The 15,129-nt window shown below is 42.5% G+C and overlaps 1 protein-coding gene across 1 annotated transcript; it reads right to left on the bottom strand.

The window, feature by feature from the left end:
• Nucleotides 1-351: 351 nt before the first annotated feature.
• Nucleotides 352-10,039, bottom strand: LOC107116394 (olfactory receptor 13H1-like). Its single transcript, XM_015418295.1, has 4 exons — nucleotides 10,023-10,039; nucleotides 6,387-6,471; nucleotides 4,161-4,202; nucleotides 352-1,257 (listed from the first exon to the last, which is right to left on the bottom strand). Exons 1-4 carry the CDS (start codon nucleotides 10,037-10,039, stop codon nucleotides 352-354), a joined length of 1,050 nt encoding a protein of 349 aa, XP_015273781.1.
• Nucleotides 10,040-15,129: the final 5,090 nt, after the last annotated feature.

Here is a 15,129-nt window from a genome sequence, read left to right as displayed (position 1 = left end):
TCCTTGCACTCCCGCCAGCCTTGCAGGTCCACCACCGGGCCCCTCATGGGGCTCGGCAGTGGAGCTGCAAGGCCGGTGGTGGTGGCCGGGACCATTGGGGGCGGGGTGTGTGGCCTTATGACACACTTCTGGTGATCTCAGGGGGTGTGGCATATGCTAATGAGTTATGCTAATGAGTTTCCCTAGCTTTTTTTCTACGAAACGACCCCTGCTTATGATTGTTCTAACCTGAACAGTAACGAGGGAAGTACGGCAATAGTACTCGACCATAATCTCACTGAAGGAAGGTCAGAATGGAACTCTGGCACTCAAAAGGAGTATTAGAATTTGCAGGCATAGATCTAAGAGTCCTTAGGTACCCTTTTTCCCTCCCATTATTCTCCCCAAAGCTAGCTTCACATCCTTATTCCGCAAGCTGTAAATTAAAGGATTAAGCATGGGGGTGACCACCACATACATGATGGCAAGATATTTGTCCTGCTCCGAGGATCTGCTTTGTGGTCTCAAGTACATAACCATTGCTGTACCGTAGAAAATCCCAACCACTGTCAGGTGAGAACCACAGGTAGAGAGAGCTTTCTTCCAACTCTGTTCTGAGCGTATCCTCAACACTGTCACAGAAATGCGTCCGTAGGTCACCAGTATGAAGGCAAATGGTACCAGGAGGGTGAAAACACTGCTGCCTGACATGAGGCCCACGTTTGCCGAGATATCTGAGCATGCCAGTTTCACAACAGCCTGCACCTCACACATAAAATGATCGATGACGTTGTGACCGCACAGTTGGATCTTCATTGCGAAGGATGGTACGACGGTCAGAAGGAAAGCCAAGACCCATGAGATGGCAGCCAGCCAGCCACACATCTTTCTGTTCATGATCAGCGTGTAGTGAAGTGGGCTGCATATAGCCACATAGCGGTCATACGCCATGACAGCCAGCAAAATGCATTCTGCCACACCAAGGAAGAGGGAGATGCACATCTGGATGAAACACCTGGCATTGGTGATTGTGGGTCTTTTTGTGAAGCTGTGGGCCAACATCTGTGGGATGGTGCTGGACGTGTAGCAGATATCCACAAGGGAGAGGTTTCCTAGGAAGAAATACATGGGAGTCTGGAGGTGAGAATCGGCTATGGTCAATAGGACAATGAGTCCATTCCCCAAGATGGTGATCAAGTAGAGGATAGAAAACACAACGAAGAGCACAAGACGCATATGGGGCTGGCTGGAAAGACCTGTCAGTAAGAAGATCTCTGGCTCCGTCTCATTATCATTCACGGGGTTGGTGAAGTTAAGTCTTCCCATGGTGTGCAACTATCTGCAGCAAGGGACAAAACGGACAAAAACATGAATATGAGATAATGTTCTCCTGATTATTAATGGTAGAATGATAATACATCTTTTGCTTCACTCCTACTTCTTTGCGTTTTATGAAAATGAATTTTGCAGGCTCGGAACACAAGTCGATAATTAGGAAGAAATATGATAAAATTGTAACCTGCACCCATGAAATGATCAAGATAAGTGCGAGATATTACACCTCATAATGTCCTTGAAACCAGATGTTTACTAGGAGAGATTGTACTGGTTCAAATAAGATGGTTTCACTGGTCTTTTCTGAGCAAGATTTGCTATATGATATCAGACAGTGCATGGGTTCCTGTGCCTACAGTTCTGCTCTCTAAAAGAAATGAATATTAGGTTATATAGCAAAACAGGATCTTGTGGACACTTGTACACTGCAAGGTGTAGCTGGTAAATCGGTGAGCTAATGTCAGAGATAGCTGATGATACCCAGGAGAAACCAAAGTGAAGCCATACACTCAGGGGTCATTTCATAGAAAAAGAGCTAGGGGGACTCATTAGCATAACTCATTAGCATATGCCACACCCCCTGACATCACCGGAAGTGTGTCCTCCCCACAGCCGGCGGCGACCTCCAGCGGGCACCAGCAGGGAGCTCCAGGCCCCGCCCTCCCGCACCTCACCCGGGGGGATGGCGTCCCCCTGCGTCCCCCCCCCCAAATGACCCCTGCATACACTTAAAATATTACAGGTGATTCATATGAATTTTGTATCAGGTTGAATCCTTTGCTTATCAGCTTGGAAAGATGTTTGCAGCATTTCCCTGTGTAGAGTCAACATCTGTCCGCAATATTTATAACAGAGCACTGATTTTCCAGGCATTTGTACACCAGATGACAACATTGTCACAACTGGGCATTTTTTAAAATGTGTCCAGTCTCAGAAAATAGTCTTTCCAGTGGTACATGATATTGAATGAAAACATTGTATTTTTGTTTTTCATGAACCGTTAGTTTAATTTCATGCCTTGGAATATGCCAGCTGCATTCCCAATGGAATGTTAGAAGCTGAGGAATTGTTCCTTTTTTGACTTCCATTGCTTGGCTTTTAGGATCTCTCTGTTCAATATTAAGAATGGATTTAACATACAGAATTGCTTGTCAGCTACTTATGCTTTCAAATTTTCACCAATACTTCTGCATTTTATAGGGATCTGAAAGCATGAGCATCTGGGAAGGATATCAGTGCTTTGATCAAGGAATTGTTTGAAATGGTTGTTTACTCAGATGAATATCTGCATGGTATGTCTTAAAGGTAAAGGTTTCCCTTGCTCGAAAGCCAGTCGAATCCGACTCTAGGGTTGCGGTGCTCATCTCCGTTTCAAAGCCGAAGAGCCAGCGCTGTCCGAAGACATTTCCGTGGTCATGTGGCTGGCATGACTAAACACCAAGGCGCATATTCTTGTTATTGTTCTGAATGGAGGCTGGGGCCTCCCTTGTCCTATCCAACATTCTAATCACTGCACCATAGTGGCCCTTTGGAATTCATTCTCCACTGGTAAAATTCTAGGGATTGGTCCTGGAATTTTACGCATCCTATCAGGTGTCATAATACTAATCTGTGGTCCCTCTCTCAGCATTTTCCACATCTTGGTCTTCTGGCCAACCACTGGGTCTTCATCGTCCTTCTCCTAGGTTCTGAAGGAACAATGATTTATTATTAAACTATTCCCTTGCATCTGAAATTAGTGGCCCTTTGGAATTCATTCTCCACTGTAAAATTCTAGGGATTGGTCCTGGAATTTTAGGCATCCTATCAGGTGTCATAATACTAGTCTGTGGTCCCTCTCTCAGCATTTTCCACATCTTGGTCTTCTAGCCAACCACTGAGTCTTCATCATTCTTCTCCTAGGTTCTGAAGGAACAATGATTTATTGTTAAACTATTCCCTTGCATCTGTAATTATATCAAGCTTCCAAATATTTCTTCAAACCAAACACCAGAAAAAAGAGAGATTGAATACCTCCTGTTGTTATCTACATACATCGATCCATTCCATAAGAGTTTTAATGAAATCCTAGAAGATGCTAGTAGACATTTGGAGGAAAGTATTTCCTTACATACAAACATTTCCTACCGTGACCTGCTACAAACCATTTGCGAGTAGTCTCTGAGCTAGGTTTACAATTTCATTTACTCTGTCTCCACCATCCATGAATCAAATACTAACAATTGTTTTATCAGAAGTTAATTCTACTGCACATCTGTCAGGTGTAATCAGATAACTCTTCTTCACATTCAGTTCCCCCTCCCACTATTGGCAATAGTCATCTCCTATACTCCATACATATGAATGTCATCTACCCAGACCTGTGATCTTAGATATTTCCATAATGCTGAGGATTTTACAATATCATCAACCCCTCCATCACCACCACCAAAACACAAACAGAAGTTTCACTGAAAAGGTTACCCCCATGTAATCGTTTCAATACATTACAGAAAAGGTTACCCTTCTACATGGGATCTGCCTGTGCATGTCTTTTCAAGGACATTAAAAATGGCAATGCATTCCATGCATGGAATGATCTAAGGAGCAATTTAACTGGCAGCCGCCCATTCCTAACTATTTCTACCACTACATGAGATGCCAGGATCTGCACTATTCTGGCGAATTCAGTAAAAATCTGTCTGTTGTACAGGGACATCCAAAATGGTGCTGTCCATAAATAGTTTTTCAGTTTCTTTGGGTAGAACTGTGACACAGGATATTTATACTGCTCTCATTGGATACGTCTCTTACTGATCATCTACTTATCAGGATTTTGTCTACTTATCGAGATTTTAATTGAGAACATAAGAAGAGCCTTGCTTCATCAGAACAATGGTCCATGTAGTCTAACATCATGTTTCTAGCTGTGTTGAATCAGATTTTTCGGGAAGCCCACAAGCCAGACATGATGGAATTTTTTGACCAACAAAAACTGGGATTCAGGGGCATGCTGCCTTTGATCTTGAACCTTCCATTTAGCTATCATGGCTACTATCAAGTACTTTTAAATCCTGCCCCTTTTCCTGTGAGCTCAGAGCGCTGTACCTGGTTCTTCACTCCCTATTTTGCTCACACAACATTCTACATTTCATCCTTTTCACCCACACTGGAGGTGAGTTACATAGAGAGGTTGTGACTGACCCAAAGTCACCGAACACCTTTCATGGCAGAGTGGGCATTTGAGCCAAGATCTCCCAAGTCCTAGTCTGATACCACACTGGCTGTTGATAGCTATCGATAGATCCATTTGCTGAATCCTTCTTTCAAGCCACCTAAAGTGCTGGTCATTTTGCAATGACAAAGGCAAAGTAACGAGGACCCCAATCTATAATCTGTTTGAGATGGAGAGTTTGAATATCAGGTACCATGAGTGTCTACATTTGCACTGTTATAGGGTCATACTGTCACCATTCCCTGCACCATTTTTATGATTGTAATTTGTGATGCGGCTGACTGGCATTCCAGCTGGCAAACCCTAAGAATATTTGTGCCATCCTTATGGAGACTCTTCCCTCTAAAATGAAGGGGATCCTATCCAAGCACTCTTGTATGCTTAACTGAGTTGTGTATTGAGTGGCAGCTGCTCCCTTCTATATTTCCAAAAGAAAGTAGTTTTCCTGTTCTTAAACTGATAGCAATTGAAGCAAAATAGAAGGAAGGAGACAAAAGTGTTATTATTAAAGATACTCTTCAGCCAGATATAATTGGTAAGTTAGCAGCTAAGGGAGTTAATATTTTGGGTCTCGATTCTCTGTTTCGACTGCTCTAAAGTGCCATCAACTCACAGCTGATTTATGGTGACCCTGTAGGGTTTTCAAGCAAGAGGCGAACAGAGATGGTTTGACATTGCCTTCCTCTGCCTGGTGACCCTAGACTTCCTTGGTGGTCTCCCATCTGACTGGCATTCCAGCTGGCAAACCCTAAGAATATTTGTGCCATCCTTATGGAGACTCTTCCCTCTAAAATGAAGGGGATCCTATCCAAGCACTCTTGTATGCTTAACTAAGGCCCCGGTCACACGGAGCATTAGGCACGCTAGAGAGAGGAAAGATAGGTGGATTTTCTGGGTGCGATCTCACCGCCACATCTGGGAAGTGTAGAGCTCCCGTGGCACAACTGAGGCTTCCCGCCGAAAACGCACAGCAAAAAACCAGTACCTCGGAGGTATTAGTTTCCGGAAACCGCGGGGCAAGGGCGGGCGTCTGATCATGTTTCCGGTGGCATCCGGCGCCCGCCCATGTCCCCTTGCAAAAAAGGTTCCCCCCCCCAAGTCTCCGTGGATGCGCACATGCAACCAATGGAGCATGTACATTTGTTGTGTACACAAAAAAAGAAAACCAGTTTGCCGCACCGCACGCTTCTTCGTTGCGCGCAGGCATGTCCTGTGATCGCCACCTCTCCCTACCCACCGAACCTCCACAGGACCTCCACAGGAGGTCTGATCACTTAACTGCGCGTTAGTTTGCCCCGGGGCAAACAGCCACGCTTCCCCCCCGCAGTTTCCTGCCCGTGTGACCGGAGCCTGAGTTGTGTATCGAGTGGCAGCTCCTCCCTTCTATATTTCCAAATGAAAGTAGTCTTCCTGTTCTTAAATTGATAGCAATTGGAGCAAAATAGAAGGAAGGAGACAAAGTGTTATTATTAAAGATACTCTTCAGTCAGATATAATTGGTAATTTAGCAGCTAAGGAGGTTAATATTTTGGGGTCTCGATTCTCTGTTTTGACTGCTCTAAAGTGCCATCAAGTCACAGCTGATTTATGGCGACTCTGTAGGGTTTTCAAGCAAGAGGCGAACAGAGATGGTTTGACATTGCCTTCCTCTGCCTGGTGACCCTAGACTTCCTTGGTGGTCTCCCATCCAAGGACTAACCAGGACTGACCCTCCTTAGCTTCCAAGATCTGATGAGATCACACTAGCCTGGGCCATCCGGGTCAGGGCACAGTTTTGACTACACATCTTTTTTTTTTTTTTAAGATATTTGCAGTGAGTCGTGAAAAGAACAATGAAGGACTCACCTTCTCTTCTGACCTTCCAGCGAACAGTTGTCTTTAGAGAAACATAATATCCTCTGATGCCTGATGGAGCTGGTTCTAATAGCATTTTAGGGCTCCTTCTGGGGGAAAAAAAGTAAGACTTAAGAACATAAGAACATAAGAGATGCCAATGTTGGATCAGGCCAAAGGCCCATCCAGCCCAACACTCTGTATCACACAGTGGCCAGAAATACCAGTGCCATCAGGAGGTCCACCAGTGGGGCCAGGACATTAGAAGCCCTCCCACTGTTGACCCCCCCAAGCACCAAGAAGACAGAGCATCACTTGTCCCGGAGTCCCTATCTATACCTTGTGGCTAATAGCCACTGATGGACCTCTGCTCTCATAAATAACCATGCAGGGATTTGAAATTGACTGGATTAAAAGATCAACAACTTTTTATGATGGCACTGGGCTACGCATCAAAGCAAACATTCAAAAAATAAGTACACAAACAGTTGACAAGCAAAGCGTTGCTTGTCCAACTCACTTGGGTTACTGTAACGATAAAAGGATATCGCAGGACTAGTGACCTTGCCAAATGTATTAATATTCTCCATGAAATTCAAACGATTCAAATGGCAACGTACAATGGAAAGCTAAATCAAATGAAACAAGTCTTTTGCCCGATGTATAAAATACCTTAACCAGCGTGATGATTTCTGTCTGAATGTCTATAAAAAGGTTTCCAATACAAAGAATATTGCATCAAGTCCAGTATTTTCAGAAAGTTTCATGGCCATAAATGCTATACATTTATCCTTATGTATCTGAGGTAAAGTCAGACCTGGGAATACTGAAGTTGCAATCCTGAGGGCATTCATCTAAGAAGAAGCCCTGCTGAACACAGTGAGATGTACACATTCCTTTCTTTTGTTTAACCCCCCCCCCCAAAGTTCCTGTACTCATTCATACATAAGGTTGTACTGATTTCCACCAATCCCCTCTCCATCTACAGATCACTACTCAGCTGTTCCTGAAGGTTCATTTTCTCTTTCTCTGGAATAGTGGGGCAGGCCAGTTCACAAGGATCAGGACTTGGGGAAGCCCCCCCCCCAAAAAAAAACACGTGCTGGTACGCAAAACCAATAACTACCATCATCAAAATAAAATAAAGTCCTGGGCTTACGGCTGAATTAACGTTCATCGGATCAGGCTGCAAGTCATCTAATTGGAAGCCGACATACTGTTCTTCACAGAACGTACTGAAAACAAACATCTAATTATGACTTCCAAAGCATTTGCCAGCAGCCTTTATATCCCTAAGCTGTTTCAAATGTTACTAGTATGGGCAGAATTCTGGGAGCTCCTGAGAGTAGGTCCCGTTGGGTTCTCAGCCAAAAATGGCAGTCCAAGCTGCATACAACAAAGCAGGAAACCATACAAATCTAACCCTCCAACCAACATTAAGATATTTAGGAGCAAAAACGATTATAAACCACTGTGTATAAATTCAATTGTACATATATTAAAAAATTTTTTCTAGTTCTTCAGGTCCTCTCCTCTGCTGCCAACTGGAAGAGCTCCTTGCCCTCCTCCAAATGACAGCCTTTCAAATGTTTAAAGAGAGCAATCATGTCCCCTCTCAATCTCCTCTTCTCCAAACTAAACATCCCAAAGGCCCTTTGCCTCTCCTTGTAGGACTCAGTCTCCAGACCCCTGATCATCCTCGTCGCTCTCTTCTGCACCCTCTTGATTTTGTCCACATCCTTTTTGAAGTGAGGCCTCCAGAACTGCACACAGTACTCAAGGTGTGGCCTGACCAAGGCAGTATACAGAGGGGCTATGACCTCCTGCGATTTCAATGATATGACCCTTTTAATACTAGTGTAGTGAGAGATTCCCTCCCTCACCCAGTTAGAGGACCTGAACACATTGAAAGGCTGTGCCTATCGACAGAGTTCTTTGGGATTTATTTATCAAATTAATAACTCTTAATCCTGATAATACAAAAGAATAAGGTGGTGAGTACGGCTTTTTGAACAGAACCAGCCAACCAGAGTACCTGTAGAAACTTTTATTGAGATAAGAAGTTGTTTTCTTTAATGAACAAGACAGAAAAGAGTGCAGACATGAAAAAGTTAACCCTACAATTACTGTGAAGGTAAATGCTAAAACTATCAGAGTACCCAGCATAGCTTGATTACAAGTACAGCAAATGGTAGTTTTGAAAGCAAATTGGGTTTCAACTGTTTGTCTCACTGTTTTTAAGGACTAACAAAAAGCCCAGGTTACCCACCAAGTAGAATCATGGAATCACAGAGTTGGAAGGGGCCGTACAGGCCCTCTAGTCCAACCCCCTGCTCAGTGCAGGATCAGCCTAGAGCATTCCTGACAAGTGGTTGTCCAGCCGCTGCTTAAGGATTGCCAGTCAGGGGGAGCTCACCACCTCTCTCCTAGGCAGCTGATTCCACTGTTGAATAATTCTCACTGTCAAAATGTTTTTCCTAATATCCAGCCAGCGCCTTCCCACCCTGAATTTAACCCCATTAATCTCACTTAATTTTTTTCTGAGACTTCCATCCATAGAAATCTGATTTGCTTGTCACAGGTGTGCATATTTATAGAAAAATACCAGTCATCTTTTTTTCTAAATCTGGTCTATCGCAATGTGGTGATATCATCTAGACGATTGGTTCATAACTAAATATGAGATAAGCAACATAAGCGCAAATCAGCCTATCAGTAGCTGCATCTGAGATACATCTGTTAACCTCTATTAAAAAGCAGTTGGTCTACCTTTTTCTGTAACTGTTTCAACTAACTGTCCAAGATGAAAGTAAGTTGAAGCAGAGTTCATAGACAGTTGAAATGTGCTTGAACTCTTGGCTAGTTTGCAAACTCAGTGAGAAAAGCTTAGTGAAGTCAGAGCTATACTGCTACACTAGAAGGCAACAGTAAGGGAATACAGGTCTATCCTACTGAATTCATTCTTCATTTTATTTTAAGCAATACCAGGGAGCACAGTGTGTCAATTAGGCTCCTGACTCAAGCTTCTTGCATAGACTTGTAATGGTACTCTGATGAAAAACAGAAATGAGAATCATCAACCTAGGAGTCTCATCAGGAAAGGCTACAAATTACAGACTGCAGGTTGGATGGCATTTTCATCGGAACTCTGCAATAGACTACATTTGGAGCTGCTATTCTATTGTGTTTGAGGGACATCGACTTATGCCTGTTTATGGCTTTCTTAGTGGTTGTGGGGTGATAAAGAAATCAATCACGTCTCATTTCATGTTTCTATAACTGCAGGGCTATTTTTGGGCAGGAACGCACAGGAACGGAGTTCCGGCTGGCTCCCGAGTTGGCCACGCCCAGCAGGAACTCATTAGCATAATAGGCCACACCCAACAGCAGAAACTCATTAGGATTGGCTACATTAGGGGTGTGTGGCCTAACATGCAAAGGAGTTCCTGCTACAAAAAAGGCCCTGGGTTTTGCAACAAACAAGGTAAACAGAAGCAAAAGGTGGGTGTGGATGGATGACCACACTTCTGTTAACATAAGGGCGTGGCCTAATATGCTAATGAGTTCCTGCTGTTGGGTGTGGCCTGTTATGCTAATGAGTTCCTGCTGGGCTTTTTCTACCAAAAAAGCCCTGTATAACTGTATTTATAAATGAACATACAGTATAGAAGGAGACATGGTGGCTCAGAAATTAAGATGCTGAGCTGCCATACAGAAGGTCTGTAACTTGGCAGTTCAAGACCCTAGTGCCACATGACGGAGTGAGCTCCCATCTCTGGCCCCAGCAAGAAATTGCAAGTAGATAAATGGGTACCACTTTGGTGGGAAGGTAACAGCATTCTGTGCAGCTCGACATTTAGTCATGCCGGCCACATGATCACGGAAACATCTTTGGACAGCACTGGTTCTTTGGCTTGGAAACGGAGATGAGTACCATTCCCTAGTATCGGATTCGACTGGCTTTCAAGCAAGGGAAACATTTACCTTTATACAGTATAGAGACACTGTTGTGCTGTATATTTATTGGACAGTACATTTTGCAGAATATAGAAAAATCTATCATCTTCTGAGAAAGAGTGGTGAAATAAGTTTATAAGCGGGTGCTCATTGAGGATGATGGACTTTTCCTTGAGAATGTTAGAATTTCCTTAGTAATAACATAAAAGTTTCATTTGTAATATAATTTGATGTTCATAAGGTTTATTAAATGTCATTGTCATTTTTATCACAATGTTTGTTTGTTTGCTATATCCCCTGGAGAGAATGGCAGATCTAAAGGGTGAACTCTATGGCATTGTACTGTGCTGAGGCCCCTCCCCTCCTCTCCCCAAACCCTTCCCTCTCCCAGACCCACCCCCAAAGTCTCCAAGTATTTTCCAGCCCAGACCTGGTAACCCTAGCTTAGTCAGATACCATATCTGTTGAAGGGAGCTCTGACTCTCAAAAGCTTATACCCAGAAAATTATGTTGGTCTCTAAGGTGCTAGGAACTGCAGTGGCTCAAGTGGTTAAGACGCTGAACTGCAGGCTGTGGAAGGTCAGTAGTTCAGCAGTTCGAGACCCAAGTTGCCGCATGATGGAGTGAGCTCCCATCTCTAGTTCCAGCTCCTGCCAACCGGGAAGTTGCCATTTTGTATGGCTGGGACAACACACATATTTTCCATGTATATTGAGCTTTGGTATATATATGTAAACAAAACCCCAGTTTTTTGAAGTTACCAAAGCTGTATGTACATTAAAAATACATCATTCTCAGATCAGTGACCACGCAAACTGGGAAGATCAAGTGTCGTGCACAGTCCTATTATGCATGGCTGGAGCACCAAAATCGATCTTCTGAAAAGGACTGAGGAACAAAATACATTGCAAGGTACTCTAGGAACGCTCACCGAATTTCAGTCAAAGAATGCAGGGACATAAGATACTCATGGCTCCAGAGGAGGAGGGAATGCCTTTAATAGTTGCTGTGCAGCCACTGTGGCACAGCTTGATGCCTGATTCATTCAAATAAAAAAAAAGCATTGAAGGGAGCTCTGACTCTCAAAAGCTTATACCCAGAAAATTATGTTGGTCTCTAAGGTGCTACCAAAAAAGTTTATTCATTAGGATTCTAACAGTGCAATCCTAATCAGAGTTACACCTATCTAAGTCCAATTACTTCAGAGGACAGAAAAAGGTGTAACTCTGCTTAAGTCTTCACTGTAAAACAACTAGCAATTAAAAGGCAACAGGACATCTTTCTTGCACAAGATACAGGGCTTTTTTTCTGGGGGAACACAGCGGAGCGGAGTTCCAGAACCTCTTTGACAAAATTATTTTTGAAATTTTTAAAAGTTCATGAGTTTTCAGTATACAGATTGAAAACTTCATTTCCCTCTTGAGAGTTCCAACATCTCTTTTTCAAAAAAACAAGGGGGGGAAAAAAGTCCTGCACAAGAGATTTAAAAACTAAGAGTTTATTAGGATTCTCAGTATCTAAAAGGCAACAAGGCTGTGTGCAGAGAGCTATCCCTGAGCTTGAAGTGAAAGGGGCAGATCCAGTTAGTGGGGCAGATACTGAAGCGAAGGGGCAGTTACCGAAGCAAAAGGGGCAGATCCTGATAACAGTAGATCCTGTTAGCACAGAGTTCCAAGGATCGGCTGAAGCCCACATAAATTTTAGAGCAGGTTACATGTGTGTACAATTACAGAAGTGAAAAGTACGCAGACAGATGAGTGATTTCAGCTAATGTACTTTTATTAGTGAAGAACAAGACAACTTTAGCCGGCTCGCAGGCCGGCTTATATTTCCCGTGAAACCACCACCCAGAACACCCCCCCACACCACAGTAGATTATTTACAGTAGCCGAGAGTTCCATAGGCTCTCAGCCGGGAACCTAGCTCTCCGATAGGTGTGGGTTAGGATCCGCTTAGCTCATTGTCTCTTTGAGCAAAGCTCGATGTTTGCGCTTGACCTGCCACGCAGTCTTAGCTGGATACATTACAAGAAGAAAGGTAGCCCATGGTACGTCCTGTTGAAATCTTTGTACAATCTCAGCTAATTCAGTTTCTTTAAACAATTGCCTGAAGTTTAATCAGATAAATATCACAGGAACTTCATCAAGGGTATTGCGAAAATCTCACAAGACACTTAATTTTTTGTAAAAAAAAATTTGGGTTAAAAATAAATAAAAATATGCTCCATGTTATAGATCCTTGTGAAAGCAATCAGGGAAAACCAAGTATTAGAAAAAACCAAGCAAACAGAAATAAAGCATATGGACCCAATTGTATGTCATTTTAAAAAATTATATCTTGTTTTCAAACCGGGATATTTTCTTACACAAATGCAATTTCCATAAAATATGACCCAAATGTTCAGTTTTAAAATAAGGAAAAACAGTTATAAGTACCAATCTGGAAGAGGAGACTTACTCAAAAGGAAGATGCCACTGAATGTTAGATGAAGCCTTTAAATATGTTATACGTGCACACACAAAGTATGCAAACGGAATATGACCCCCTTTTTTTTTGATGGCATACCTGAAGAATCACGCGAGACAACTCTCTTGAGGGTAGAGAAATCAGTCTGCCTCTCAAGGCAGCAGCAGTTTATTTTATGCCCATTCTGCTTCCCCCCTCCCCTCCATCCGTGTGCTGGGGTTGAGAGTTCACATAGCTGGGGTTCAGAGTTCACATTCAGAAAACCAGAGGAGAACAATAACTTTCGGGGGATTTGTCTTAAAGGTGCTTGCATTGGTATAATGATTAACAAGCTAGCTCCACAGGCACTATGGATGGTCAGAGGTCATCGGACTTAGAGCTATGTCTTATTGATCAGAGTTACTGATCAATATCCAGATATTTACAGAGTCTGGGATATAGGCTGAAGACTAGGACAGGTGTGCCTAATTCGCTAATCTCGCCCACACATACCTATATTAAAAACCTCAGTCTTGTGTTGTAGTACATACTGTAATTTGTAAAAGTCTTCCAAAGATTAGGAAACATTGGTTTAAATTTTCTGTCAGATGGCCACTCTCATTCAATTTATTCATTTTTACAGTTTGCAACACCTTCTTTATCTGTATCTTAATTGAAAGATTCTTAGTATGAAGCCATTCTTAGTGATAAACATCTTTTCAGCAGTTAATAAACCTTCAATCTAATATATTTATGTCACTTTTTCATGTGTGGAGGTGAAGGAGGAGTATGTTAATGGAATCAATCATCTCATTCTTCCTCCTTCATAATCAGGGCCAATTTTCACACTTAGATCATAGATTGATGGAAATTTCTCTCAATGCAAGGAAAATTTATTAGAAGAAAAAGAAGAATTTGTCTTTAAATATGGAGAAATTTCTCAAGAAACAAATGTCAGATGAAAACCTAGTGTTTCCTCAAGACAATGGTATTCTGTGTAGAGGCTCTAAAATGTGTTTGGAATGGTTGCTTTTCAGTAACAGGGCATTAAGCTTCTCTTCTCTTATAAGGCAATGCAACCTTGTTCCACCAGCCAACAATGTATTTTGTCCTTTTGTCTTTAAGATGCATATGGGAGTAGAATGAACTGGCTCCAGAGATTTTAGTTTGTGAGGAGAAACTTCTCCTCACAAACTAAAACTTCTGAGGTAGATGACAGAGAGCTCTCAGGATATTCCTTAGGCTCTGTACACCTTGATATGGGTCAGTCAGGAGTAAAGAGGGATTTGTAAGAGGTTACATTCTTTTGTTATTTCCTGGTGGTGGTGGTGCCTAGTGGCAGATAGAGTAGACTACTCAGTGGCAGATAGAGTAGACTACTCAGCTGAAATCATTGACAGATCTGATTCTGGGGGTATAACAATGAAGCAGATTTATTTGAAGTTATCTATTACAAACCAAATGCAAAGCTAGAAAAATAAATATTACGTTATTTTGTAAAAAAACCCATGTTTATATATTACAGTCAGTGAAAGTTATTTGATCTCTGAGGAGGATCATAGGCTTCCTTGAAGTACAACTTTCTGGTTTGTCTTGGGCTGTTCTATGGTTGTTTGATTTTTATCTGGCGTGTATATAATTAGTGTAAAGTGCCTTGAGTATCCAGAAACACTGGTGGCATGTACCCTACCTTAGGTCAGAGAAAGTTCCTCTAGCTAGAGGAGAATTTCCTCCATCATGAGTTGCTCTTCCATTTGGAGGGAGTCTCCTTAACCTGGAGGAAAACTTCAAAGTTTGCTCAGTGGAATGGTAAGATACATGCCATTTGTATACATGATTTTAATATCTAATAAGCAAAATAATGTCAGTCCTACACCAGCTTAAATGCTATTGGTTCTCTGAAAGCAAACTAAAGTTGCCTGGAGAGAGGAAATGCTTGCTATATCAGCTTAAGTGAACGTTCATGCCACAATAAATGTTATTAGTTTTTCGATAGCTAATAATGATGATGATGATGATAATAATAATGTGCCACATGTGCCATCCAGTTGCAACTGACTTATAGTGGTCCCTCATGGAGTTTTCAAGGCAAGAGACAAGTGGAGGTGGTTTGCCATTGCCTTCTTCTGCATAGCAACCCTGGCCTTCCCTGGTGGTCTCCCATCCAAGTACTGACCAGGGCCAACCATGCTTAGCTTCCAAGCTCCGGTGAACTTGGGCTAGCCTGGTCTATTCAGGCTGCTTCCATAGCTAAAGGACTCCATAATTATTACGCAACAGTATTAAACAGTATTAAACTGTGATCGCATTAAAGAATGGCGTTCAGGTACCCAAGAGGAACATTCAAAACAGTAGGCATGCGTCTA

This window comes from Gekko japonicus, unplaced genomic scaffold (assembly GCF_001447785.1).
Source record: "Gekko japonicus isolate JY-2015 unplaced genomic scaffold, Gekko_japonicus_V1.1 scaffold5008, whole genome shotgun sequence".
NCBI classification, from domain to species: Eukaryota; Metazoa; Chordata; class Lepidosauria; order Squamata; family Gekkonidae; genus Gekko; species Gekko japonicus.
Note: the sequence above shows the minus strand (reverse complement) of the source record. Positions and strands in the feature narration are given on the sequence as shown.

Excerpts from the sequence above, each read along its gene's own strand:
- LOC107116394 (XM_015418295.1), bottom strand. Across the intron at positions 4,203-6,386 it reads AGACAACTGTTCGCTGGAAG|ACTACATGGACCATTGTTCT; the intron begins GTCAGAAGAGAA and ends ACATGATGTTAG. Across the intron at positions 1,258-4,160 it reads TGAAGCAAGGCTCTTCTTAT|CCAGAGATCTTCTTACTGAC; the intron begins GTTCTCAATTAA and ends AATGAGACGGAG.